Genomic DNA, 24,410 nt, shown 5'->3' on the forward strand with positions numbered 1-24,410 from the left:
GTATTTCATTGGTTAATTACAAATTTTGCGTTAAGATGATGTAACAATCCGAAAAGTTTTGATAATATTTGTATTAAAGATAAAATGACTTTCTACTATTCTAAGAAAACGGATAAATATTTAGATTCTGCAGGAGTTTTATAGCTCAGACGACAATAATACACAACTGAATATTTCACTTTCAGCTTTAAGTGAAAAGGTGTCTGGTCAGCTAACATGAATCAAATCTTACACTCCAGTCACATACAGACTAGCTGCAAACACGATGTCGCGTTTTATCGCGTTCGAAGCCGAATCCATTTTCTTGTGTAAAGCTGAGTTCCCCATAATGGCGGCTGCGTTCTTGAACTCCCGGCACGTCTCGTCTAATCTCACAATGGTCCGAACTATCAGACCTTCCGGGACATCTGTCAATTCACATATCTCTGCAAATGGAGTTCCCTGCAAAGATATCAAAAGCATACGACATGTTCAGTAAGGTGTGGAAACAGCGGAATGTAATAAGAAAGATTGTCTGGTTAACAGACCTTTGCCCATTCATAAACCACTTCGACCAGACCAAACTTGAGATTCTCCTGTGCATATTCTTCAGGGTCTATTTGTAAGTTATAATGAGCTTGAAGCTCACCAAGTCTGATTGCTGTATCATAGACTCTGTCCAAAACAGGGTCAATAACTAAACTGATTATAATATGAAGGGAAAGAGTGTGATCGTAACACACCTTTGCTTAGTCTTGGCCAGTTTGGGAGTAAGTGAAGGCGCCGAAGTGTTTTTCTGTTGGAAGACAAAGGCGGACATTATAGCCACTGCTTCTTCTGGTTCCAATTCTTCGAACTGATTCTCGAACAGACATACTGTACAAATCAATTCTTCCCCAGAGTTCATCTCGCAAGCGACACGGCCTTTGATTTGGACGACGAGGTCATCATCTATACACCCAATTTTCTTCAGAACATCGATCTGCAATACAAGTTTACAGCTCTACATGTTATTCAAATCCATCATACATAAAGAGGAAACAAATATGAACTTCTCATTTAACCGTACCCTGCCCTGAAACGCAGGCATCTGTAACAGGGCTTCATCGGACATTTGGAATTCGAGATCTTTGAGATCTTTCTTATGCTTCCTAATCTCCCTAGCTAGCTTCATGTGCTCATCCAATTTGACACAACCGTGACACTTATTCATGGACATCTTTTGTAACAAGCTGGTCCATTTATAGTAAGTTTCCACAAGCTCGGCATCTTTCAGCTTCAAATCTGAAACAGAATCATCAAATGAGTTTATGAGGGAAATGAATTTCCAGCCAGAAAAAATGATCCGGGGCTAAAATTTAGTTGAGGAAACCTTTAACTGGGTCTAGAGCAGGAGGAAACTTGTTTCCGTCTGATTTAAGATCCAAAAGCTGTTGAACCGTCTGAGAAAAAGCTGCCTTGTTCCCATCCTCGAGTAGACGCACCTGATCAATCTTTATCTTGCTAACGCATATACACAAGAATTCTTTGTTATCAAACGCTCTGACCTCGTACCCTACACCAGCAGCAACTCCATGGTACGGGAGCTCTATCTTGATAACACCGGTACCTTTTCTAGAGCTGGACGTCGAATAATAGTCATCCTCAAAACCACGTTTTGACTTGGGCGCAATAAAGAAACCTTGAGAGGGATCTGAGCTTTTCTTGCCAATGCTGACCATATTTTTCTCTGGTGGTGGAATTTCAGATTTTATCACCAAAACAACATATTGTCTGTTTGAAAGTCCCTTCAGTACGACTCCAAGTAAATTGTCTATGCCCTGTAAAATTACACAAATGAAAAACATAAATTATGAACCAGAGAAAAGAGAGGTGGAGACTGGGCCTCACCGTTTCAGATTTCATGACCACTACTCTTCCGGGTACAAGGTGTTGCTGGGCATTAGGAGACTGCATGACTGCTTCCGACATTTTGCTGTTACATTCGTTTGCTTCCATATACATCTCATAGTAATCTTCAATTGCTGGTTCACCTTTAATACATCTACACGCACAAAGCAATACGTTAATCCATAAAATAATCTGGAGCTGAAGCAGAGGTGACACAAACAAAACGTTAGAATAATTGGGTTTTTTACATTTTTAAGGATAATACACATATTAGTGCTCTACATATAAAGACATTAAGTAGTTTTGCAGTCTTTCTAGTATCCATAAGATAAGGGATTCGCCTTACTCAATAGTTTTGACTGGTAGAGAACGTTTCAGCATGAGAAGTTGTTGTTTCTCCGGCAGCTTCTTTTGAGCATGGAATTCAGCAAAACTTCTTTTCAGCATGTCCTCCACCTTGCAATTTGAAAAAATGGCAAGTTAGAAAAACTGACACGTGCACTGCCAAGGTCACTGGGCTGGAAATCCATGGGAACTACAGGCATGCAACTAAATGAGATGGTAGATCAATGGTCCAGACATTAAGATACCTTCAATTCTTCAACACGTAAAAGATGGAGGATCATTATGTAGGTTAATCGGAACTGAGATTCTAGTCTTGTTGCGCTTCCAACAATTATACGCCTCAGATCACTTTCATCTGGAACTTCATCGCGACACATGACAACAACTGTGCCAGTTTTGTCAAGTCCTCTTCTGCCAGCACGCCCTGCCATTTGAGTGTACTCTCCAGGAAGTAATGATCTGAATTCCTTTCCATCAAACTTCCTCAAAGCATCGAAAACAACCTGTAGCGTAAATCATAGAAAAGGAAGTTGCAGGAAAATTCATTGAGGAGATTTGTGAATACCACATTTGTTAAAGAAATTCCAACACACTGGAGGCAATAACTTGGAATGACATTCTCAACAACTCAGATATAACCTTAAACTCTGCTCCTAACAAATGTCATATGACAATCCATATAATACGGTATGTTGTAAAGAATAAGCCACTTAACATTGTAACACTAAATTCACATCCGCAAGAAAAAAAAAACAGAGAAGCCTCACCGTTCTAGCCGGAGCATTAACCCCCATAGCGAATGTCTCCGTTGAAAATAGCACCTGTAGAAATATGACAAACGATCAATTGCCGGAAGTGATTATAAAAATAATGAAAAAGTCGCAATATGACGTCAATTGTGGCAGCACGAAAAATACTAAGCCTACCTTAATGACACCACGGCAAAAGAGCATTTCAACAACTTCCTTTACTATTGGAAGCAGCCCAGCATGATGAACACCGATTCCTCTATGAAGTAGGCTTTGGACTCTGAGGACCTTTAAAATGTGTAACCCCAACAGTTCATGGGCACGAATAAAGGTACCTCTCTAAATTTAAAATGTGAAAAGACAGGAAATTCGTAAGATAACCAACCTGAGGTAAATTCCGATCAGACCCTTTTAATCTCGAAAAAGCTTTATCGCAGAAGACGCGGATTTCACTTTTCTCAGAACTAGTAGTAAGATCAGTCCCAGTCAAAGCGTCAGCACACCTATCGCAATAATTCTTTGAGAAACAGAAGACAACCACCTAGTAGGAAACGTAATATCCAAAGGTTAGTAAACAAACTCCAGATAGGATTGAATATACACCTCATAACCATAGAGAAAACAAAAGTGACATATAACATACAGGTAATAGGGACTTCTTTGAGAGCTTGTTGATAAGCAGCAACCAATTTGAAGCTGCTGATCGTCTAAATGCCCCATTGTTCTGGCCGTTACCACCGTAAGAGGACTTTGCCAAATCTTTTACACTTGAATGTTTATTCTGCTTGCCACGAGAGTGAGCTTCATGTTTCTGAGATTTGTTACCATCCTGATGAGCTGAAGATCCCGCGTGCTGTTTAGGACCGACACTAACTGCACTTGAATTCTTCTTCTTGTGTGTATCTTTAGCATCCTTTATCCCTTTAGATATAAAAACTTCATTCTCACATACTTTGTATAGTTCGCCAGAATAAAATAGGCAATGCTCTAGAGGAACTGGTCTTTTTGTTGTGCTGAAAACAAAACCCACAAAATTATGAAAGTTAAGATTTTCATGAATGGCTTGATTATTCACAATTAATTTACCAGGGTACAATAAATCTCACCCAGTAACACGTATCTCCTTTTGTTTTGTTCGGCCAATCCAGTCAGCAAATTCAAATGTGTTAGGCACCTATAAGCAATTAAAATTTAGCACTGCCTGTTATTAGTTGCAATGAAATAAGGAGGAGAAGCTCATGGGAAAAAAGGCAGAATGGAGAACAGTGACTAAATGCTAGAAAAACAAATATATATTGCAACTAAAAACTGAGTGAAGTTTATAGTTGGATTGTATCTTCGTAAATGTTAGAAATTGAGAAAATAGTGCATGGTAAACACAAGTAACACTTCTAAAGAACCATATTTTTAAACGCACAAACATAAAAGTAACAATAAGTACCGTTGCAGAAAGAAGGACAAAATTTATATGCCTTGGCAACATGATGATGACTTCTTCCCAAACAACACCTCTCTCTACGTCATTGACATAGTGAACTTCATCAAATACAACCTGCCAGTCAAAGGAACAGCAACAATAAAACATGATTGACCTTCACATAGAACCACAAAGGCTGTTACGAAATAGAAATATACAAGCACAAAACAAAATTAGAAAAAAATTTAACATCAGAAAGCTGTTTTACCCATTCTATATCACGTATGATATCAGCACCGCGGTACAGCATTGACCTTAATATTTCTGTAGTCATAATCAGACAAGATGCCTCTGGCCTTATGCTAACATCACCCGTGAGAAGTCCTACATCAAACTTCCCACAAAAGTCTCTGTATTTTTGGTTGCTGATGGTTTTAATTGGGGCAGTATAAACAGCTCGTGTACAATGCTGAAGAGAGGGACATTAATCAGTCAGAGCAAAGAATATAATAATAAAAACACGATAGAATTCTCTACCTTGGTGGCCAAAGCGAATGCATATTCTGCAACAACTGTCTTCCCTGCTGATGTATGGGCTGCTACAAAAACAGACTCCCCCTTTTCTAAACAACAGATAGCCTGTAGGCATAAGACACTCGGTTATTTACTGACAATTCACATATAACAGGAAACCAAGCATGTTCCTCAAAATCCGCAAACTAAAAATAGCCAAGGAAAGTACCTCCTTCTGAAAGATGTCCAATTCGAAAGGGAACTCCATAGCCATGTCAGGAACAAGCTCATGGAACCGGTCTGCAATGTCTTGGCTATCTCCTTTAGTAGCCCATCCCTAAAAGAAGAGCAAATTATAAATCATGCTGACGGGAGGGAAAATGAAATTTCCAGATGCAGAATCCGCTTTGTTACCTCTTTCCGTAATTGTTTACCACTGTTCCCAGCAATTGCTTCATCCGACATTATTGCTGTTTTAGCTGATGACAAAATCTCATCCAGCACGGTGACGTCAGTCTCTGTCCCCTTGCTGAGTTCTCTACCTTTGCTCGCTTCAGGTTCAAGCTCAGGTTCTGCTTCTGCTTTTGGAGACTCAGATCCTTCGGAACGATCTTCATAACAGTTTTCGTTCTCAGAACAAATTTAAAGGAAAATGCAGATAAAGGAATAAAGTATAACTGGTGTTACGCACCATCTCCCTCAAGTTCAAAAACAGTATCTTCTTCCAAAACCGACTTGAATAGATCACCAAATTGAATAGACAACGTGCTCTGAGAATATCACCAACACAAAGATAGTAAAAAGAATTTATTAAATATAACAAGAAAGTTCACATATACCAACGAAATTAATCCACATACCGACTTATCATCTGAAGCATTTCCATGTGAACTCTGATCCTCATAAACTTTCCATGTTTGGGGATAAGGCTTCAAAGGAAAACAGGATGAATCAATCCACACTAAATCATACGCGAATGTATTAAATAATAACATAAGATGGTGACAATATAAGATACCATGAGATGTCCTCCAAGATATAGACTCTGCTTGAAACTAGGAGGAACGTTCTGAGGAGGACCTCCGTTGAGCAATTCCTGTACCCATTGGCCATCACATACACCATGTGGAAGGATTCTCTCTGAAGAAGACTGTGAATCCTCCAAGCCACCTGGACGGAAAGGGCGATTATTGGCGCTGCCTCTCAGAAAATCCTTTGGAGGTCCCACCATTCTAGGGAAAAATCCAGAATCTTGATCTCCGTACATTTGTTCTGATAAATCCACCTAAGAAAATATGACAATCCATTTCTCCAACTAGAGTCAGAAACAGCTGGTCATTCATTCTTTCTACCAAGAAAGTTCTGACTCATGGATAACATCACACTATCTAAAGGAAGAAAATGAGTTTACCTCCACTGACTTTGGCTCCCATCTTCGGTTTTTCTGACGCCTGAATGGCAATTCCCAAGTTGGAACTAGGACGGACCTGGGCAAAGAAGGTTGAAGAGGCACTTTAACCCTAGCAAACCAATCAAAATCCCACTGATTCTGAGCGTTTTCAGCAGAAAACTGCTGAGGTTCCAGTCTTGGGAGGAGATATTTATCCTCGATATGTTCCTTTATCGATTCTTTTGATTCCTTAGCAAATGCAGGAGGCTGAGAAATACACAAAAATAAATGAGCAAGAATCCCCCCCACGGCCATATGAAAAAAGAATCAGGAAATTTGGTTACTTGTATTCACAGTTCCCTAATCAACAAACACTACTAAGTTCAATCACAGTTAAGACCTATTGACAGAGAGCAATTACACATACGAAGTGAGATGCTTAGTTATTAGCAAAATCAACTAATTTTCACAAATCAGTAGCGCCTAATTTTGACACGATTGAGTCTTGGGAAATCAAACCAATCCGAAAGAATACTCACGCAGACGAAATCGGGAAGTGAGTTCACTGCGCCGTCGCTCTCCGCAGTGTACAGAGGCTCGACGCGGAGGTGACCGCCATGACCGGAGATTACGACCCGGAACGCGAGCTCGTTAGCTGCTTCGACTTTGTTCATTCTCTGTTCAGTGCATTCCCTTTTCTTTCTCGCCGTCTTTGTCCGTACTGTTATCAGCGAACGGCGTGCCAGGGAGCGAGGGAGGATCCGGTGAAAGGTACGAACAACTATTGAGCCCACCCTTTGTCTCCAGTTGAGTTTCAAAACGCCCTGCCGTTTCATTGTTACTAATGAGAAGCGCTTGTTGTCTTTATCTCTGATGGGCTCTAAAATAGACCCACGTAGGCCCAATTGCAATTGAATTCTTTTGCCTCATAATGTAAACCCCAATTAAAATATAGATTCGGATTGTTCAACCGTGGATACAAAACTCTAAACGCCGTGCCGTTTATTAATCCTCAACATCTCTCGCCTCAGAATAATAGAATATAACCAACCCTAAACAGAGTAAATCTCTTTCTTCAACGTCAGCTAAGAAGTAAAACCTCTTGCAGTTTAAAACGAACAAGTTGAGAATGGATTCATCTCCCGAGGGAAACTCAACATGTGCGCGACAACAATAGAAGATGGAGATTCAGAACAGCCACAACGAGAAGCTCGTTGGTCTGCTTCACGAAACTGGTTCAAGAGAAGTCGTGGTCTTATGCCACAGATTCAAATCTGACAAGAACAACGCAATCCTCAAGAATGTGGCTGCTGCCCTAGAAAAAGAACGAATCATCGCTTTTCGTTTTGATTTCTCTGGTAACTGAGAGAGTGAAGGAGGTTTCAACTACGGTAACTGCAAGTACGAAGCTGATGATCTACATTCCGTCATCCAACACTTCTCTAACACCAATCGCGTCGTTACGACCATTATCGGACACAGTAGAGGAGGTAACGTGGTGCTCCTCTACGCCTCCAAGTATTGCAATGATGGTAACATCCGCAATGTAATCAGTATACCTGGACGTTATGATCTGAAGAAAGGAATCCGTCTTGGAGATGGGTATCTCGAGAGAATCAAGGAACAAAGATTCATCGATGCTAAAGAGGGCAAATCCGAGTTCCGCGTTACTGAAGAGAGTTTAATGGAGAGGTTAGAGACTGATATGCATGAAGCTTGTCTCAAGATTGACAAACAAGTCAGAGTCTTGACGGTTCATGGTGTTGACTTAACTTAAGCCTGAAGTTATCTTATTGTTATCCTAATGAGTTTAGGATTTGAATATCTTGTTTTGTAGTTATATCTAGTTAAGCTTTTCCTAATGAGTTTAGGAAACTATGAGTTGTTATATAAGAAGCTACCATGATGTGGTAGAACTTAACGTGTGTTGAGAGCTTTTAGTTTTTGAGGTTTTCTAAAAGCAATAAAAAATTCTTGAGTTTGTGATTATTAAGTTTGGTCGTTGAGCTGCGATCATATCTTTGGTTTCAATAATTGGTATCAGAGCATTAATATTGAAATCAAAGACGTTCGAGAAGAGAAGATAAAGCATGGCTGATTTGTCGATAACTACCTTCAAACCTAAAGTGAATGGTTCCTCAGCAATCAAGTGTCCGATGCTCACCACCACCAACTACACAGTTTGGAGTATGCGTATGAACGTTTTGCTCAAAGTGCATAAGGTTTGGGAAGCAATCGATCCAGGAAGTGACGATGGAGACAAAAGTGATATGGCTCGAGCATTCTTATTTCAATCAATCCCTGAAAGTTTGGTTCTTCAAGTTGGTACTCTAGCAACTGCAAAAGAAGTTTGGGATGCGATTAAGACTAGACATGTAGGAGCTGATAGGGTCCGAGATGCAAGATTACAGACGCTTATGGATGAGTTCAATAGGATGAAGATGAAATATACAGAAACCATAGATGAGTTCTCTGGTAAACTTGCTGAGATATCTTCCAAGTCTGCAACGTTAGGCGAGGTTCTTGATGAACCAAAACTCGTAAAGAAATTCCTTAGCAGTCTTCCGAAGAAGAAATACATACATATCATAACTGCTCTTGAACAAGTTCTTGACCTAAACACAACAGGCTTTGAGGATATTGTGGGAAGGTTAAAAGCTTATGAAGAACGAGTTCAGGATGAGGATCAACAAGACGATCAAGGAAAGCTCATGTATACTAATACTGATTCTAGAGGGCAACAAGAGAGCTGTAGCAGAGGTAGAGGCCAAGGTGGTCGCTATAACAATAGAGGACGTGGAAGAGGACGGTATAACGGCCAAACTAACTGGAGACAAGGAGGCGACTGGACGCAAGGGAGAGATGCATCCAGAGTTGTGTGCTTTCGCTGTGACAAAACATGACATTACGTCTATGATTGTCCTGACCGCTTACTTGAGCTCCAAGAAGCACAAGAGACTGAGAATGATAGCACACATGAAACTGAGGAGTTGATGGTGCATGAGCTGATCTATCTTAACGAAGAGAAAGTAGTGCCAAGAAAGTTTGAGACACAGTCTGATCATGATAATATTTGGTACCTAGACAATGGGGCTGACAATCATATGACGGGGAATCGAGGCTACTTCACAAGTATAGATGAGACTATTACTGGAAAGGTGTGGTTTGGAGATGACTCACGGATTGACATCAGAGGAAAAGGGTCGATTATGTTCCTTACTAAAGACGGAAGCGGAAGTTCTTGGCTGATGTGTACTATATATCTGAGTTAAAGAGTAACATAAAAGTCTTGGTCAGGCAATAGAATCCGGTTGTGAAGTCAGGATGAGAGATGAGTATCTAACACTTCATGATCGTGAAGGAAATCTGCTAGTCAAGTCAGTAAGATCAAAGAATCGACTGTACAAAGTCACAATGGAGGTTGAAGGAACAAAGTGTCTCCAGCTTGAGAAGGTTAGTGACTCAGCTCTATGGCACGCGAGACTTGGACACGTTGGTGTAGATGCTATGAAAGCAATGGTAAACAAGGAGATGATCATTGGTATGCCAAAGATGAGTATAGGGAGAGAAACGTGTGCCTATTGTCTTATGGGAAAACAAACAAGAGCTTCTTTTCCTAAGGCTACAACTTATCGTGCCACACACACTCTCGAACTTTTTCATGGTGATCTCTGTGGACCAATCTCACCATCAACAGCTGGAGGAAGTAGGTATATATTTGTCTTGATTGATCATTCGAGATACATGTGGTCGATTTTGTTGAATGAAAAGAGTGAGGCCTTTGAACGCTTCAAGAAGTTCAAGCAAATTGTCGAGACAGAAACCGGGGTGACCATTCAAACATTGCGTACAGAAAGGGGTGGAGAGTTCATGTCTCGAGAGTTTCAAGCGTTTTACGACACACATGGGATTAAATGACATATGACCGCGCCATACTCTCCACAACAGAATGGAGTGGTTGAGAGACGTAACAGGACACTAATGGAGATAACCAGGAGTTTCATGAAAGCTATGAAGATACCACACTATTTATGGGGAGAAGCCGTGAGACATTCAACCTACTTGATTAATAGGGTAGCTACTCGAACACTGAAGGATCAGTCTCCATATGAGTGTCTCAAGAAGAAGAAGCCTAATTTGGGGCATCTACGAGTGTTTGGCTGTGTGTGCTATGCTAAACGTGACACTCCTCACCTTAAGAAGTTGGATGATAGGTCTAGAGAGCTAGTACATCTTGGTGTTGAACCGGGTTCAAAGGCTTATAGGTTATATGATCTGAGGAGTCGTAAGGTAGTGGTCAGTCGAGATGTTTTTTTTATGAAAACAAGGCTTGGAGTTGGCACAAAGTTGAAAGAAAGGCCTCTGGAGTAACGTATGAGATCACGTTCCCAACTCATAATGAGGTAACGATAGCTGAACCCGAAACTGGAGATAGTGAACTTGAGGAAGATGAAGAAGATAGTGACTGTGGAGATGATGTCGAAACAGAGGAGTTTAAAAATCCAATGCTGAGAAGATCAACGAGAACAATCACACGGCCGGGTTACTTGGATGATTATGTTCTTAAGATAGAAGTACTCGAGACAGAGAGACTTCTGCTACTCATCAATGAAGAGCCTTGGGACTGGAATGACGCAAAGGTTGAGAAGGTTTGGAGAGAAGCATGTGAAGATGAGATCACTTCTATAAAAAAGAACAAGACATGGACACTTGTTGAGCTTCCTGCTGGATGTAAAGCTATTGGATTGAAGTGGGTTTTAAAAATAAAACGTAATGCGGATGGGAGTATAAGCAAGTACAAAGCAAGGTTTGTAGCTAAAGGCTACTGATACACTAAAACTGAACATTTCCTACTGTCAAGTTAACAGTGATAATTATAATAATTTAGATTTATTCCAGAGGACCAGTCTACACTTTATTCTTATGAGCTTTCAACTTAGCTAAGACTAAAAATGGGGTTTTGAATTAAGTAGTGACTTGCAAGTAAAGTAAAAGATTTTAAAAGGTTTAGATTTGATATTAAAGATAAGCCGATCTAGAGTTTCTCATCGGGTGTTAAAACTTAGCCAAACATTTATTCAAGCTCGTTGAGACATGATCTAGAACACGGATCACTCTTAGTAGAACAACCCACTGTCGTGGAGATGTTCCCTTTGCGGTTCGACCTTGACGCCTAAACTGTCGTTTGGATCAAGGGTCGATCGCAAGCTATAAAGATCAAGTCCAATGGGTTCACTGAAAACTCTAGTATCTACTTTCGCTGACTAGAGATGCTCAGCTCATTCATTCGATATCAGGTAAACTACTACACGTTTAGTGAGTGATTGAGCCTAAGATCTAGCAGTAAGTGATCAGGTTAGGACTAGCATTAAGAACTAGAATGAACGAAGAAACAAAAGAGTTGCTTATTTATGTTTAGCCTCGCGATTAACACCCTAGAACCCTAGACAAGCTAGCCGACTACTCAGCCATAACACAAGACGAACAAGACATGATAACTGTATAATATTGCATGTAAATCAAAGGTAAAACAATGGGGTTCAGGATGATCTTCTCTGTCAAGAAGAGGAGCCGTCTCCCTTACAATCGCAATATCCAAGAATAAGGTCTAGGTCTTTTGCAAAAACTAGCGTCATCAAATAAAATAGATAGGGGCCGCTTTTATATGGAGGCGCCCCTAGACTTCAAAGTCGAGAATCGGCAACTAGGGAAAATCTTTGGAGGATATGGAAACTTCCATAATTATCGAGAACAATCGTCTGGCTGTTCATGGTAGGATCGACCGTCAGACTGCTCCGCGGATTGTTCTTCGGGAGAAATCTCTAATTCTTGCTCCTTTCTTCATGCCTCTTCCTTTAGCTCTTCAATCTTCTCCAGACCTGAAATGACTCTAAAAAGACTAGACTAACTCGATAAAACAGTGAAAACAAGTTAGAAAGCATATATACAATGATGTCAAAAACACCATATATCATCTACTTACAACGTCATGCCATTGATTACGAAGAAGTGTTTGCCCTTATCGCCAGAATAGAGACTGTTCGTGTTATCATTGCGTTGGTGGCATCCAATGGTTGGGAAGTTCACCATCTTGATGTCAAGACAGCGTTTTTGCACGTAGATTTGGCTGAAGAGGTTTATGTATCTCAACCTGATGGTTTCAAGATAAAGAGGAGCGAAGATAAGGTTTACAAACTTCATAAAGCTCTTTATGGTCTAAAACAAGTACCAAGAGCTTGGAACACCAAGTTGAAATTGATTCTTAAGGAGTTAAACTTTAGCAAACCCTCTCTCTTCAAGAAAAGAACGAATGGGCGTGATCTGTTGGTTGCTGTTTATGTAGATGAACTTTTGGTGACTGGGTCATGTGTGGAGATCATACGAGAGTTTAAAGCAGAGATGGCGGCAAAGTTTGAGATGACTGATCTTGGAAAGCTTACCTACTACCTAGGGATCGAAGTGGTCCAGTCTGAGTTTGTCAGTGTCTTAAAACAAGAAAAGTATGCGTTCAAGATACTAGAAGAAGCAGGGATGAATGAGTGTAATGCAGTCCAAGTACCAATGGATTCAAGCGTGAAACTTTCCAAGGCAGAAGAGGAAGAAGACGTCAACGAAACAGAGTTTAGGAAGAACATTGGGTGTCTCAAGTACTTGATTCATATGCATCGTGATCTTGGCTACATTGTAGGAGTTCTGAGTAGATATATGCATAGTCCTAAGGTTTCACACGCAGTGGCGTTAAAGCAAGTACTTAGGTACGTTCGAGGCAGCTGCTCTCTCGGCTTGTTCTATAAAAGAGAGCACAAGAAAGGGCTTGTAGGATATAGTGATAGCAGCTACAATGTAGATCCTAATGATAGAAGAAGTACGACCGGTTTTATATTCTACTGCAACGAGTGCCATGTGTCATGGTGTTCGATGAAACAAGAAATTGTGGCTCTGTCTTCGTGTGAGGCCGAGTTCATGGCAGCGACGGAGGCAGCTAAGCAAGTTATCTGGCTTCAAGAGCTTCTAGGAGAGATTGTGGATGAGCCTAACAAAGCAATGATACTGATCGACAACAAATCTGTTATTGCCTTGACTAAGAATCCAATATTTCATGGTAGGAGCAAGCATATACACAAACGGTTCCATTTTATTAGAGAATGTGTAGAAGATGGGCTTGTGGCCGTGAAACATGTAGCTGGTAAGGAGCAGAAGACTGATATTTTGACTAAGGCACTTGGGAGATGTAAGTTCAAAGAGATGAGAGACTTCATTGGTGTTCAAGAAGTGAAAGAAGAAGACATCAAGCTTAAGGGGGAGAATGTTGACTTAACTTAAGCTTGAAGTTATCTTATTGTTATCCTAATGAGTTTAGGATTTGAATATCTTGTTTTGTAGTTATATCTAGTTAAGCTTTTCCTAATGAGTTTAGGAAACTATGAATTGTTATATAAGAAGCTACCATGATGTGGTAGAGCTTAACGTGTGCTGAGAGCTTTTAGTTTTTGAGGTTTTCTAAAAGCGATAAAGAGTTCTTGAGTTTGTGATTATTAAGTTTGGTCGTTGAGCTGCGATCGTATCTTTGGTTTCAATACATGGTTCGGGTGACAGAGTAGTGCCAGTGGGAGATGCCGAGGAGTTTGCAAAGATCATACCCAACCACAAGCTCGAGATTGTGAAGAAAGCTGATCATGGTTATACCAAGCACCAAAGTCTACTGGTTTCAGCTGTTATGGAGTTCATAAAGTGAGTCAATGAGAAGTAGTTGGGTTTTTCCTTTGTTAATTTTGATTGCTGGATGCATCGTTTACTTGACGAATGCTGAATTTACATGAAAGTTTTGGTCCATCACTGTCTACAATTTGCACGATTTCAATTGTGGGATAACTGCTTAATACGAGCTGCACGAGATAACTGTGACAAAATAATTCAGAATGTACTCATTTACTTACTGAACCACGTTTTACTTGAACAAACATTTAACTTATGCAAAAACATAATGAACATATAAATACGAAAAGGTTTTTTACTTATTCAGTTATGAGATCTATATAGATATATATTGACTTTGGAGCTGTGTGGATGTAGATAGGCCATGGTAAAAGGCACAGTCTGTGGCAACGATATACGGAATTAAGGAACAGGGCATGCCTCAATGTTCCAAATCTCTTTGGCATACTGAGCTATTGTCCGGTCGCTGCTGAACTTTCCTGATCCGGCTGTGCTCATTATCGACATCTTCAGCCACCTCTTCCGGTCCCTGTCAGAACACATTATGGTCAAATTTTCACATTATAAGAACTTGAGTGAGCTTATGAATGGTTAAGTTGGGGGTGTAAGAGAGATGGACTTACTTGTAAGCTTCATCAACTTTGGCCTGAGCATCCATGTAGCTCGCAAAGTCATACCCAACCAGGAAGTAATCACCACGTCCATAACCTGTGTTTCCCTCAAGAGAATCCAGGAGCGGACCGTAGTCGTAGGTTCCAAACACTCCACTTTTGGCAAACTGCTTCGCCTCTTCAAATCGAGGATCTGGTTTGAACTGATAAGTTTGGACAAAAACGTTTCATGTTAGAACAAGTGCAGAAGCACATGATGATTTCATTTTTAAGGCTATTCATGGTATTGGTTGATCCATTGAGAAAAAAAAGTTTCTGTGGAGGATTAAAGGAGAGAGTAACATACGAGTCCGTCTTCTCTTTCTTTACGCAGACGAGGGACCTGATCGGCTGTTGCACCGAAAAGAAAGAAATTTTCTTCGCCAATCTCCTCTCTTATCTCCACATTAGCCCCATCAAGTGTTCCTATGATAAGGCAACCATTGAGAGCGAATTTCATATTGCTTGTACCACTTGCCTCCATGCCTGCTGTGCTGATGTGCTGAGAAAGCTCACTTCCGGGTATAAGCATCTCTGCTACAGTCACATTGTAGTTTGGAACAAATACAACCTGGAGATGCAAATCATCATTTATAGTTACTTCAGAAGGAAAAAAAAACATGTTCAGAACAATAAAAGGAGCAACAGCGGTTCATTGCATTTGTATCCGCATGGCTACGGTAAGAACGCTTCACTCTCGGAAAGGAGTGTCTTATAGCACTAAGACTTAACCAGAAGAGACGCAAACATGTGTTATATTGACATTTAACAGATCAATAGCTTTTCTCAGGCACGCAATCATTATCAAGCAAGCAAGCATCGTGCTTGGCTACCTTTGAGTTGCATGTAAAACGTTTCTAAGATGACTCACCTTCAGGTATTCGTTGACCTCTGGATCGCTGTTAACAACGTCGCCCACGTCATTCACTAGCTTCACAATCCGTTTTGCGTTTGTATAGGTTGCAAAGGCTTTACCCCCAATCATGACAGTACGAGGAGTTGTTTTCTTCCTTTCCTCAGGCTTCATCTCCTGTAACATTCAGTTGCAGAAAATAATGCCATACAAGTATTATATACATTGCCTAATATTAGATCTGTCTCCTCAGTTAAGGCATCAATGAAGCTTTCTGAGCTTTAACGTATACGAAACTTCAGATTTCTGTTTTGAAAAATTTTGCGCAAAGGAAAGGGATTATCCTGAAGTTTCTTAAACATATTTTTGAATTTTTCTACCTTAAGGTCACAACTAAAACCAAATCCGGAAAGATAGTTAAGCCAACTATACCTTTAGTTTCTTGAATCTGTATATTACTCCGAGAATGTTCATAAGCTGCCTCTTGTATTCGTGGATACGTTTAACTTGTATGTCAAACAAGCTGTTTGTATCAATACTCACACCAGTCACACGCTCTATATACTGAGCCAAACGTTGCTTATTGGCCGCCTTTGCAGAAGCCCACTCAGATTGGAGTTCTTCATTGTCGGCAAACTTGCAGAACAAAAATAACATCAGAAAGATAAGATTAAACCTCATTGCAGATTTAGTTCTCAAGTAAATAAACATCAGACCTGCCGAAGACCAGTTAATAGGTCAAGATCGGTGATCCATTTGTCAGTCTTCAACCATTTTGTGATTATATCACTGAGCTCAGGGCTGCAGAAACGAAGCCACCTTCGAGGTGTGATGCCATTAGTCTTGTTTTGAAACTTGTTTGGCCAAATAGAGACATAGTCAGCGAATAACTCATCCTTTAAGATATCACTATGCAACTGAGCAACGCCATTCACCTGCAAAAGCACCCCCATAATGACCCCTTGAAACAAACAAAAAACGACTAATTTGTTTCTGCGAATTGTGAAGAAAGATGGCTCAAACTTGAAAGAGGGACCCCTTACTGTGTGCGACGATACAACACATAAGTTAGCCATTCTTACAACTGGCTTCTGCGGATTGTGATCTAAGATGCTCAAACTTGAAAGCTTATCCTCGAGATCTACCCGCGTACTTCGAATAGTTTGCACAAACTGCAGAAAGGTATATGTCCAATTATTGCAACAGATTATACAAACAAGAATATTGTAAATGTTCAGAAAAGTACCCTTTTATCAATTTCTTCTATGATCTCCATATGACGAGGAAGAAGCTTCCACATCAAAGATTGTGACCATTTCTCCAAGGCTTCAGGAAGGACAGTGTGATTGGTGTAAGCAACGGTCCTGTAAACATTAAAAGTAAGTCCCAATAGAAAGAGTGGAAATTTTTGTCTGCAAAGATGAGTGGTTAAATGCATAAATGTCATACTTTGATGTCACATCCCAAGCTTCATCCCATCCAAGTCCATTGTCATCCATTAGCAATCGCATGAGCTCAGGAATTGCAAGAGTGGGGTGTGTGTCATTCATTTGAACAGCAACTTTACTTGGAAACTCTGACCATTTCCGGCTGCCTTCGCCGGTGCTCCTCTCGTTAAATCTTGATATAATATCCTGCAATAGGTTTCCATATTACGAAGTTATGGCTTAAAAATGAAGAATGTGAAAGCAACCTAAAACCAAATTTACAAACCTGAAGCGAAGCACTGCAGAGAAAGAACTGCTGTTTCAACCGTAGTAACTTTCCATTCTCGGTGGCATCCCCTGGATATAACACGGTGCAAATCTGCATACACATAAATTCATAGTTATAGAAAAAGAAACAAGGCAATTAAAAAAAGGTGGAGTTCATGAAGAAATGAAAATTTATATATAAAACCTGTTGAGCACGAGAATGTAGCTGTGCAGCCAATTCATATTCTCCTTCGTTGAACTGAAAAAGGTCAAGGTCCTCCGCTCTGGCTTTTGCTTCCCAGAGGCGGAGACTGATTGTGTTCTTGGTTTTGAATCCTGGGATTGGCACATCATAAGCAAGAGCTTGTACAACATCACCGCCTACCCACTTCCTTCTGAAAATTGGTCAATTGATCCATTGAAATGGTTAATATCAAGCTCAACAAAAAGTCAGCTACTATATAGCGAATTTCACTGGTGTGTAGTGTCATATAAGAGCCAACAGTAATACTTACGATCCATCTGGGTTTATCTGCACATGGCCGAAAAATCTGACAGGGAAGACAACATCATGCCTGACAATTTCCCACGGGCTGAACTTCTGCAAGTTCCCATCAAAATAGGATGAGTTACAGTCAGAGAAAAACGATACATTGAACCCACTAACTATGACAAACATTACCTCAAGCCAGTCCTCAGCGACCTCTTCTTGGCCTTTCTTTGTGATAAGTTGCTTAAACAGGCCATGTCTGTACCTCAAACCATAACCCCAAGCAGGCAAGTTGAGGGTGGCCATGGAATCCAAGAAGCACGAGGCGAGTCTCCCCAAACCACCATTTCCCAGAGCTGCATCTTTCTCCTGGAATTACCAAAACATAAAAGCTCAAACAACTCCAATGGAGAGATTAAAAAGAATTTATCAGTGTCTCAAAGTACCTGTTCAGCTATCTCCTCAAGCTCATAACCAAGCTTGCGTAGTGCATCAGCATATGGACCTTTAAGGTCGAGATTTCCAATGGCGTTAGTCAAAGCACGACCTTGGAGATACTCCATAGACAAGTAGTAGGTTTGCTTTGGATCGACTTTGTGAAAATGAAGATAAGTCTCATTCCACAGCTGCAATACAAAAGTGCACTCCCTTTACATTATTACATACATGTGTTTGTTTTTCGATCAATTTTGTGAAAAATGAAGATTAAGTTAACTCAGCTGTAAAACCTAAATCGGAATCCAACCGCATGTTCGTTCGTACAACCAAATCTACTTCATCGGGTCTAGATTATTACCTGAATGAGACGATCGCGAAGGCTCTCCGCCGTAGCGTAGAGAGCTTGCTCCGGGCCGAACTTCAAAGGAGAGAAATGCGGAGAGTACTTGGCGTGGTAGATGATATTCCCGGCGATCTCCGTAGCTTCATTAGCCTCCGGGTTCGCCTTCTCAGAGACTTTTTCCGAGACACCAGTCGCAGCCTTCCCATTGGCGTTCGCCATCGCCGATTCTCTGAAACAAACCGGAATCTGTAAAGAGATGAAAGGACACTTGAGAGCTTTATATAAGAAGAAGATACTATAGAGAATCTGCTAAAGAGGAGAAAGAGTATATACTTACAAAAAAGAACGGTGGAAGATGAAGAAGAAGAAGAAGAAGAAGATATTTAACAAGAAACGTAACTTTCTTTTCAATCTTTTTTTTATCGCTTCTTTGGTTTTTGTTTGAGAGATTTGATTCTTTTTTTTTTTTCTTCCAAAAGAGATCTCTAAGGATTGAAAATGTGCGGATCACAAGAAAAGAGAGAGTGAAGTGCGTAAGAGGGAGCTCCGAAGAACTACTTCTGCATCTTCCTTGCACAAAATATCTATAGGAAGGCCCCACATGTATTTGTTTTCTAGTTACCAACACCGTTAATATTATTTTTGTATAAAGAACACCCTTTGTATTTCGTATTGGGGACCATAAATCATTTTCTAAATATTTAATCAAAATAAAATATTGATAACGAATCAGTAAGAAACTTTTAAGAAATTAGATGGAACAAGGAGAGAAGAAAAAAAAGGAATCAAGAAGGAGATTCTGGAGTTTTACTTTCAACAGTTTGGCAACGAAAGGGAACCCAATCTGAGTAAAAAGCCAAACGTAGCGGGTCGGTTACAAGTAATGAAGGGAAGTGAGACATTATTACCACCCCGAGGTACACGTGTATGGAAGTTGGGAAAGTATGAGCACTTCAAGGTCCCAAATCACGGATCTACACACCTGCAACACTTCACTTTTTATCTACTTCCGTGCAACTTTTAGGCATTCATTGGTTCAATTCACTTATCGTTGGGTGATGTTCACATTCAACAACAATGCCCTCGTCAACGGTCAACTTAGCAGATCATTTGCTTACTCAAGACAGCTTTATTTCATAAAACTTACAAACTAGCATTGTAAATTCGATACAATTAAGTATTTGTCGCTTTACTTACCAGTCAGTTGTATGTATTCAGAATGTTCACGTTGCCAAACTTACACACTACCTGACAATATTATTTTCTTTACCGTGTTACATAACTATGCACAGACTTGCCAAATGTTTGATAAAATGTATTAACTCAAACTTACTTACACTATCAATTAGTGTAGAATCAGTTGTATTTGCAAACTTTTTCACATAAACGTTTCTATTATTCGTGAAAACTGAACCAGTAGAGAAGAAGAAGGTAGAGAGAGATATTTTCTAGATTCTTCTATACAAGGCAGATGCAACTCTTTCCTGATACTTACTTGCGAGAGAAGAAGCTGACTCTATGTAGAGTTTTCAGCTTCTCTACTTGCTGATCCATCACCACCTATTATTAACTGGATTTTGTGGTCCTTCACCCTGCCAAAATACCAACATTTACCATTAGACTTATGCAAAATACTGGAGGAATAAAATGTATGAAACAGAACACAGAATGCAAATAACCCAACCCGGAGAATAAGAGATGGGCTGTGTACCTGTTGCATCAAAATTGACTCTTTCTCCAGTTGAATAAATGTTGTAAAAGAGAGCAGAGAGGAGATATAAAATTGCCGTAAGAAGGATGAATCCTTGGAAGGATCCCAATAATTCCACAAAGAAACCAGCTCCAACTGTACCAACTATTGCAGCCAATGTCCCAGCAGTAAGACACATTCCTATAAACAAGATGTACACGGTCAGAAACGATTTTGGTCTACTGGTTTGAGATCCCCTATTGATTCCAATGCCAATTCCTTTTCAGATGGTACAAATTAACTATCTGTATTTAACGAACTCTGGAAACCAAATGTCTGTCGAAGGAGAATTAGAAAGTGTACCATGTAGCACACCGGAATATTCTGGGGCAATTTCCTGAAATAAGAGAATATAAATGTCAGAGAAACTCTCAAGATTGGTAGACTAAAGAATCAATCAGACACTTGACTACCTGAAGATTGATAAGAAACCCCAAATGGCTGAATGATTTAAGCCCAACGGCTAAGCTTAGCCAGGCAGATGCTATTAAAGGTCGTTTTGCTGTAGTTAAACCAATGAGAGCAATCCCAGGACCAATGAAACCAATGGACTGCCAAAACAAAGGATGAAATCCCCCCAGTCAGCAAAAAAGAAACACGAAAAAGAAACCTAAATGCAACTGACTTCAACACTAGTCTCATATGTATGCATAACTCTTCCAGTCCAAGAGACCTCGTAATAGAATGCAATCTTGTAAATCACAAACCTGCATGATTTTCCGCGTTAGAGTGATGCTCGTACCACGTCGTATCAACAAGTCCGACCAAAAACCAGCAATGTATCCTGTGAAAGCCATCATACTCCACGGGACGGCACTAAACCAAGCAGCTTGTTTGAGGTTCACATGATATACCTGCAACACGTTATATCACTTATGAAGACTAGAAATAACAACAATACATTTACAATTTGTTGATGCTGATGCCTTACAGAATTGAAGTAGATGGGCATCCATGAAAGAAGCACAAAAAACCCCTGCAAACAACCATTTAAAGTCAGTTACATGAAATGTCACATGTAAAAGAAAAATCAAGACAGTTCCTCAAACTAGCAAGAATAAATACATACCCAGCTATGCATGGCATTTCCAACTATGACAGCCCAAGTCGGCATCTTGGAGAGTAGGCGTCTAAAAGGAGGAATTACCCCTGTGGTGTTTCGCTTGTTCTCCTTAGTAGATGTTTGCTGCTTGTGCATTATGTACTCAAGCTCAAACTTTGTAATCTGAGGATGTCGATCTGGTGTACTTGACGTAGCAGAGAGCCAAACGAGCATCCATAGGAAACCGGATAACCCAAAAATAACAAAAGGGCCATATATACCGCCTTGAGACATGAGAATAGGAGACAGCATGAGTCCAACAACATTTCCAAGCTGAAATCCTGCCATGGCAATACCAACGGCCCTAGAACGTTCTGTAGGAGGAAACCATCTACAAAAAAACGGTACTATCACTACTACGAACTAACCGGTTACAAAATCATATGTGTAAAAAAAAGAAAAAAAAAAGATAAACTACCTTGCAACCATGTTGTTCATGCAAGGAAGAGCCACACCTTCAGCAACCCCAACCATAGCTCTTGCAGCAAGAAGAGCCCACAAAGAAGTATCAGCAGCCCAAGGGGTAAGGAAAGTAGCCAACGACCACAAAGCTACTCCCCACGCCATGATTACCTTACCGCCATAACGGTCCACCAAAGTTCCCCCAGCTATTGGTGAAATTAGGTATCCCCACAGGAACGATGACTATCAAAGAATCAAACAAGAATGAATGAGACTCAACGAGAACAATGATGACAATCTATGATATGAGTGTTCTTGGAAGTGTCAACCTGAACGATACCGGAGAAGGACTTGCTCCATCCTCGAGAAAGCGAGAGAGGCACAATCGCGACGGACATCACGACGCGGTCCGCATTGCATAGCGCCAGGGCAAGCGCCAGCATCGCCACCACTTTCACCCTCTCCGAAGTTATAAACTCCGAAAAACTAGGTTGCTCCGACGCCGCCGTATCTTGGGGCGTACGGCGAGCATCGCTGCAATCTACTCTTAATCGATGGCGCGGGAGGCCACATAGATCCACGGCAGTGTCTCCGCAGAATCTCAATGAGCCGACGCCTCTCCCGCGGCAGAGTAACAACTTTCTCCGACGATCTCGCTTGGCTAACGCCGGGAATTTCAGGTTCGAAATCAAGATTGCTCGATCTCCATGGATTTTTTTGATGGAGCTGCGATTACGGAAGTCTATTGAAGATTGTAAAGAGAGAGAGTAACACATTTTTCCACCTAGCTGCTGAGCTGCTTAGTGGCTTAGTGGCTTGATCTAGTAAGACGAAGAAGATGCTCCGTGTGTACCGATTGCAACAGCTAATTCGTGCGATGCTGGGGGAGTGGCACATCCGTAATTAGACACCGAAATGAATAGTCATATGAGTATATGTTGATTAATTTAGAAATCCAACGTAGTATTTATAAATCTAACTAAAATATGTAAATTTTTTAAATTTTTTCGGATTACTATTTACAAATCCGGAGTTTTTCCAACGGATTTGAGTTTTTGTATTTAAAAAAAAAATCCAAACAAATCTATTATAAAATCAAATTTATTAGTAAATTCATACGATTGAATAACACTTGATTTGATATAAAATTTATGAATCATTAAACCAATAACACATAATTTTAATACATATTTGAAAATCATAGAACCAATAACACTAGATTTGGTTTGGATTTTCAAATCCATTAAAATACAACAACCAATAAACCCCACTTAGGTTTTATATATCATATCGGTCTCATTAAGGTGATGATTGTTTTGTTAGATTTTGATTTTGGTTTTTGGTTTTGCAGTAGATTTTGGTTTTTTGAAAAACTTGATTGGTGGTTTTAGATTTTGATTTTTAGTTTCTTGTTTTTGCTTTTAAAAATAATAAAATTTAAAATATTATGAATAGTAAAATACCTATTATTGAAAATAAAAAATAAAATACTATTATCAAAGCATACATCTATTTTATTAAAATAGAAGTCATAAATTGATTTTTTTTTTTTTGGCATCAGTCATAACTTAATTAATGTGTGATTTTTTTAATTTGGACTACCATTTAGAAAGTTGTTTCAATTAATTTTTGTATAAATATTTAAATTGTTTGAATAATTCTAAAACAAACAAATCAAATAGATATTCTTATATTTACTCTAAAATTATATCTGAATAAAAAAATCATATCTTTTTGTTTACAATATAAATATATATTTAATTTTTTATTAAAATAAACCTTTTAAATATTTAAGTAATTTTGTGTTTATTTAAAATAAATATATATTTCATTTTTCACTTAAACAAAACTTTTAAATATTTAGTTAATATCGTGCTTATTTTAAAATTAATTTTTTATTTCATTTTAACTAAAACAAACTTTTAAAATACCTTATTAATTTTGTAATTATAACTAAACTCATGTAGCATTTTGTATTAATCTGCAATAGTAATTTAATATAATATTTTCAAAAAAAAATTGATCCTTAACCAATAAGATTTTTCAATTTATAATTTTGTATCACGTGATTTAAAATATATTATCACTGATAATCTAAAACAAATAAATTAAATTATTGCATGTGAACTATAAAATATTGTTGTGTTTTAAAATGTTATATGAAATAAAAATATTGTTGTTCTCTCGTTGTTGGACGTTCAAAAATTTATTTTATTATTTTAATTTAATAAAGTTTATGAATTTTAATGGTGAGTAGATGATTGTGAACGTAAATTGGAAATACGTAACTATGCAATAAGAATGAAGGACTTGAAACGGAACAAAAAAAAAATAACATAGTTGTCCCTAAGGTATAAAATCATAACTAAGTTGTCCCTATGGTATAAAACCATCACTAATTTGTCCCTATAGTATAATATTTTTCATAATCCCAAAACTAACATTTCTTTAATCAAAATTAACATAAATTAAAACTATTTTAAAAATGTTTAATGGAAAAAGATTAAAAAATAAGGTAATCACATAATATTTTAGAAAAAAAAAATGTAAAAACAATTTAAAAAAAAGAGCACACAACACATATCAAAAATATCATGTAACCTAATTGCATTTGGTTTCTAAAATCCTCCAAAAATATTCTTTTAAAATCTTTTAAGCTAGAACTTGATTCCAATAACAGTAGCCTTAC

General features: G+C 39.1%; 3 protein-coding genes and 1 pseudogene across 5 annotated transcripts; 1 reads left to right on the top strand and 3 right to left on the bottom strand.

Annotated features, from left to right (window-relative positions):
* Positions 1-41: 41 nt before the first annotated feature.
* Positions 42-7,076, bottom strand: LOC106352753 (DExH-box ATP-dependent RNA helicase DExH11-like). The gene is made up of 23 exons (XM_048750767.1): positions 6,823-7,076; positions 6,305-6,550; positions 5,912-6,178; positions 5,754-5,822; positions 5,585-5,663; positions 5,308-5,504; positions 5,123-5,230; positions 4,918-5,019; positions 4,649-4,849; positions 4,405-4,515; positions 4,070-4,137; positions 3,607-3,976; positions 3,349-3,504; positions 3,141-3,251; positions 2,982-3,035; positions 2,460-2,717; positions 2,216-2,325; positions 1,870-2,023; positions 1,352-1,799; positions 1,049-1,263; positions 723-961; positions 528-654; positions 42-441 (listed from the first exon to the last, which is right to left on the bottom strand). Exons 1-23 carry the CDS (start codon positions 6,955-6,957, stop codon positions 229-231), a joined length of 4,038 nt encoding a protein of 1,345 aa, XP_048606724.1. The 5' UTR covers positions 6,958-7,076; the 3' UTR covers positions 42-228.
* A 336-nt stretch (positions 7,077-7,412) lies between these two features.
* On the top strand, positions 7,413-8,697 carry LOC106352745 (annotated as a pseudogene).
* A 5,486-nt stretch (positions 8,698-14,183) lies between these two features.
* Positions 14,184-20,056, bottom strand: LOC106352743 (alpha-glucan phosphorylase 2, cytosolic). Of its 3 annotated transcripts, none has more exons than XM_022699864.2 (16): positions 18,805-20,056; positions 18,483-18,696; positions 18,133-18,312; positions 17,879-18,055; positions 17,712-17,797; positions 17,402-17,591; positions 17,216-17,308; positions 16,952-17,136; positions 16,749-16,866; positions 16,546-16,674; positions 16,219-16,437; positions 15,935-16,138; positions 15,521-15,679; positions 14,957-15,220; positions 14,623-14,813; positions 14,184-14,528 (listed from the first exon to the last, which is right to left on the bottom strand). In XM_022699864.2, exons 2-16 carry the CDS (start codon positions 18,684-18,686, stop codon positions 14,402-14,404), a joined length of 2,526 nt encoding a protein of 841 aa, XP_022555585.1. In that variant the 5' UTR covers positions 18,687-18,696; positions 18,805-20,056; the 3' UTR covers positions 14,184-14,401. The 3 variants fall into 3 exon arrangements, with proteins under 3 accessions (XP_022555585.1, XP_013647828.1, XP_048606725.1); XM_013792374.3 differs by having other exon boundaries at positions 18,483-18,713; XM_048750768.1 differs by lacking the exon at positions 18,805-20,056 and having other exon boundaries at positions 18,483-18,784.
* On the bottom strand, positions 19,770-22,591 carry LOC106352744 (probable anion transporter 4, chloroplastic). The gene is made up of 9 exons (XM_013792375.3): positions 22,051-22,591; positions 21,738-21,964; positions 21,287-21,650; positions 21,149-21,193; positions 20,925-21,071; positions 20,631-20,768; positions 20,521-20,554; positions 20,179-20,358; positions 19,770-20,059 (listed from the first exon to the last, which is right to left on the bottom strand). Exons 1-9 carry the CDS (start codon positions 22,495-22,497, stop codon positions 20,055-20,057), a joined length of 1,587 nt encoding a protein of 528 aa, XP_013647829.1. The 5' UTR covers positions 22,498-22,591; the 3' UTR covers positions 19,770-20,054.
* Positions 22,592-24,410: the final 1,819 nt, after the last annotated feature.

This window comes from Brassica napus, chromosome C3 (genome assembly GCF_020379485.1).
Source record: "Brassica napus cultivar Da-Ae chromosome C3, Da-Ae, whole genome shotgun sequence".
Classification (NCBI taxonomy): domain Eukaryota; kingdom Viridiplantae; phylum Streptophyta; class Magnoliopsida; order Brassicales; family Brassicaceae; genus Brassica; species Brassica napus.

What these genes read in the sequence shown, in the direction of transcription:
- LOC106352753 (XM_048750767.1), bottom strand. Translation starts at nt 6,957, where the DNA reads ATGAACAAAGTCGAAGCAGCTAACGAGCTCGCGTTCCGGGTCGTAATC. An exon ending in TTTTGAACTTGAGGGAGATG is followed by an intron (nt 5,505 to 5,584) that starts GTGCGTAACACC and finishes ACTGTTATGAAG; the next exon opens with ATCGTTCCGAAGGATCTGAG. An exon ending in TCATACGTGATATAGAATGG is followed by an intron (nt 4,516 to 4,648) that starts GTAAAACAGCTT and finishes TTTGACTGGCAG; the next exon opens with GTTGTATTTGATGAAGTTCA.
- LOC106352743 (XM_022699864.2), bottom strand. Translation starts at nt 18,686, where the DNA reads ATGGCGAACGCCAATGGGAAGGCTGCGACTGGTGTCTCGGAAAAAGTC. An exon ending in TTGAGGAGATAGCTGAACAG is followed by an intron (nt 18,056 to 18,132) that starts GTACTTTGAGAC and finishes TGGTAATTCCAG; the next exon opens with GAGAAAGATGCAGCTCTGGG. An exon ending in GTGTTGTATCGTCGCACACA is followed by an intron (nt 16,438 to 16,545) that starts GTAAGGGGTCCC and finishes GTGCTTTTGCAG; the next exon opens with GTGAATGGCGTTGCTCAGTT.
- LOC106352744 (XM_013792375.3), bottom strand. Translation starts at nt 22,497, where the DNA reads ATGTGTTACTCTCTCTCTTTACAATCTTCAATAGACTTCCGTAATCGC. An exon ending in TAACGCGGAAAATCATGCAG is followed by an intron (nt 20,769 to 20,924) that starts GTTTGTGATTTA and finishes TTGTTTTGGCAG; the next exon opens with TCCATTGGTTTCATTGGTCC. An exon ending in GGTTTCTTATCAATCTTCAG is followed by an intron (nt 20,555 to 20,630) that starts GTAGTCAAGTGT and finishes CTCTTATTTCAG; the next exon opens with GAAATTGCCCCAGAATATTC.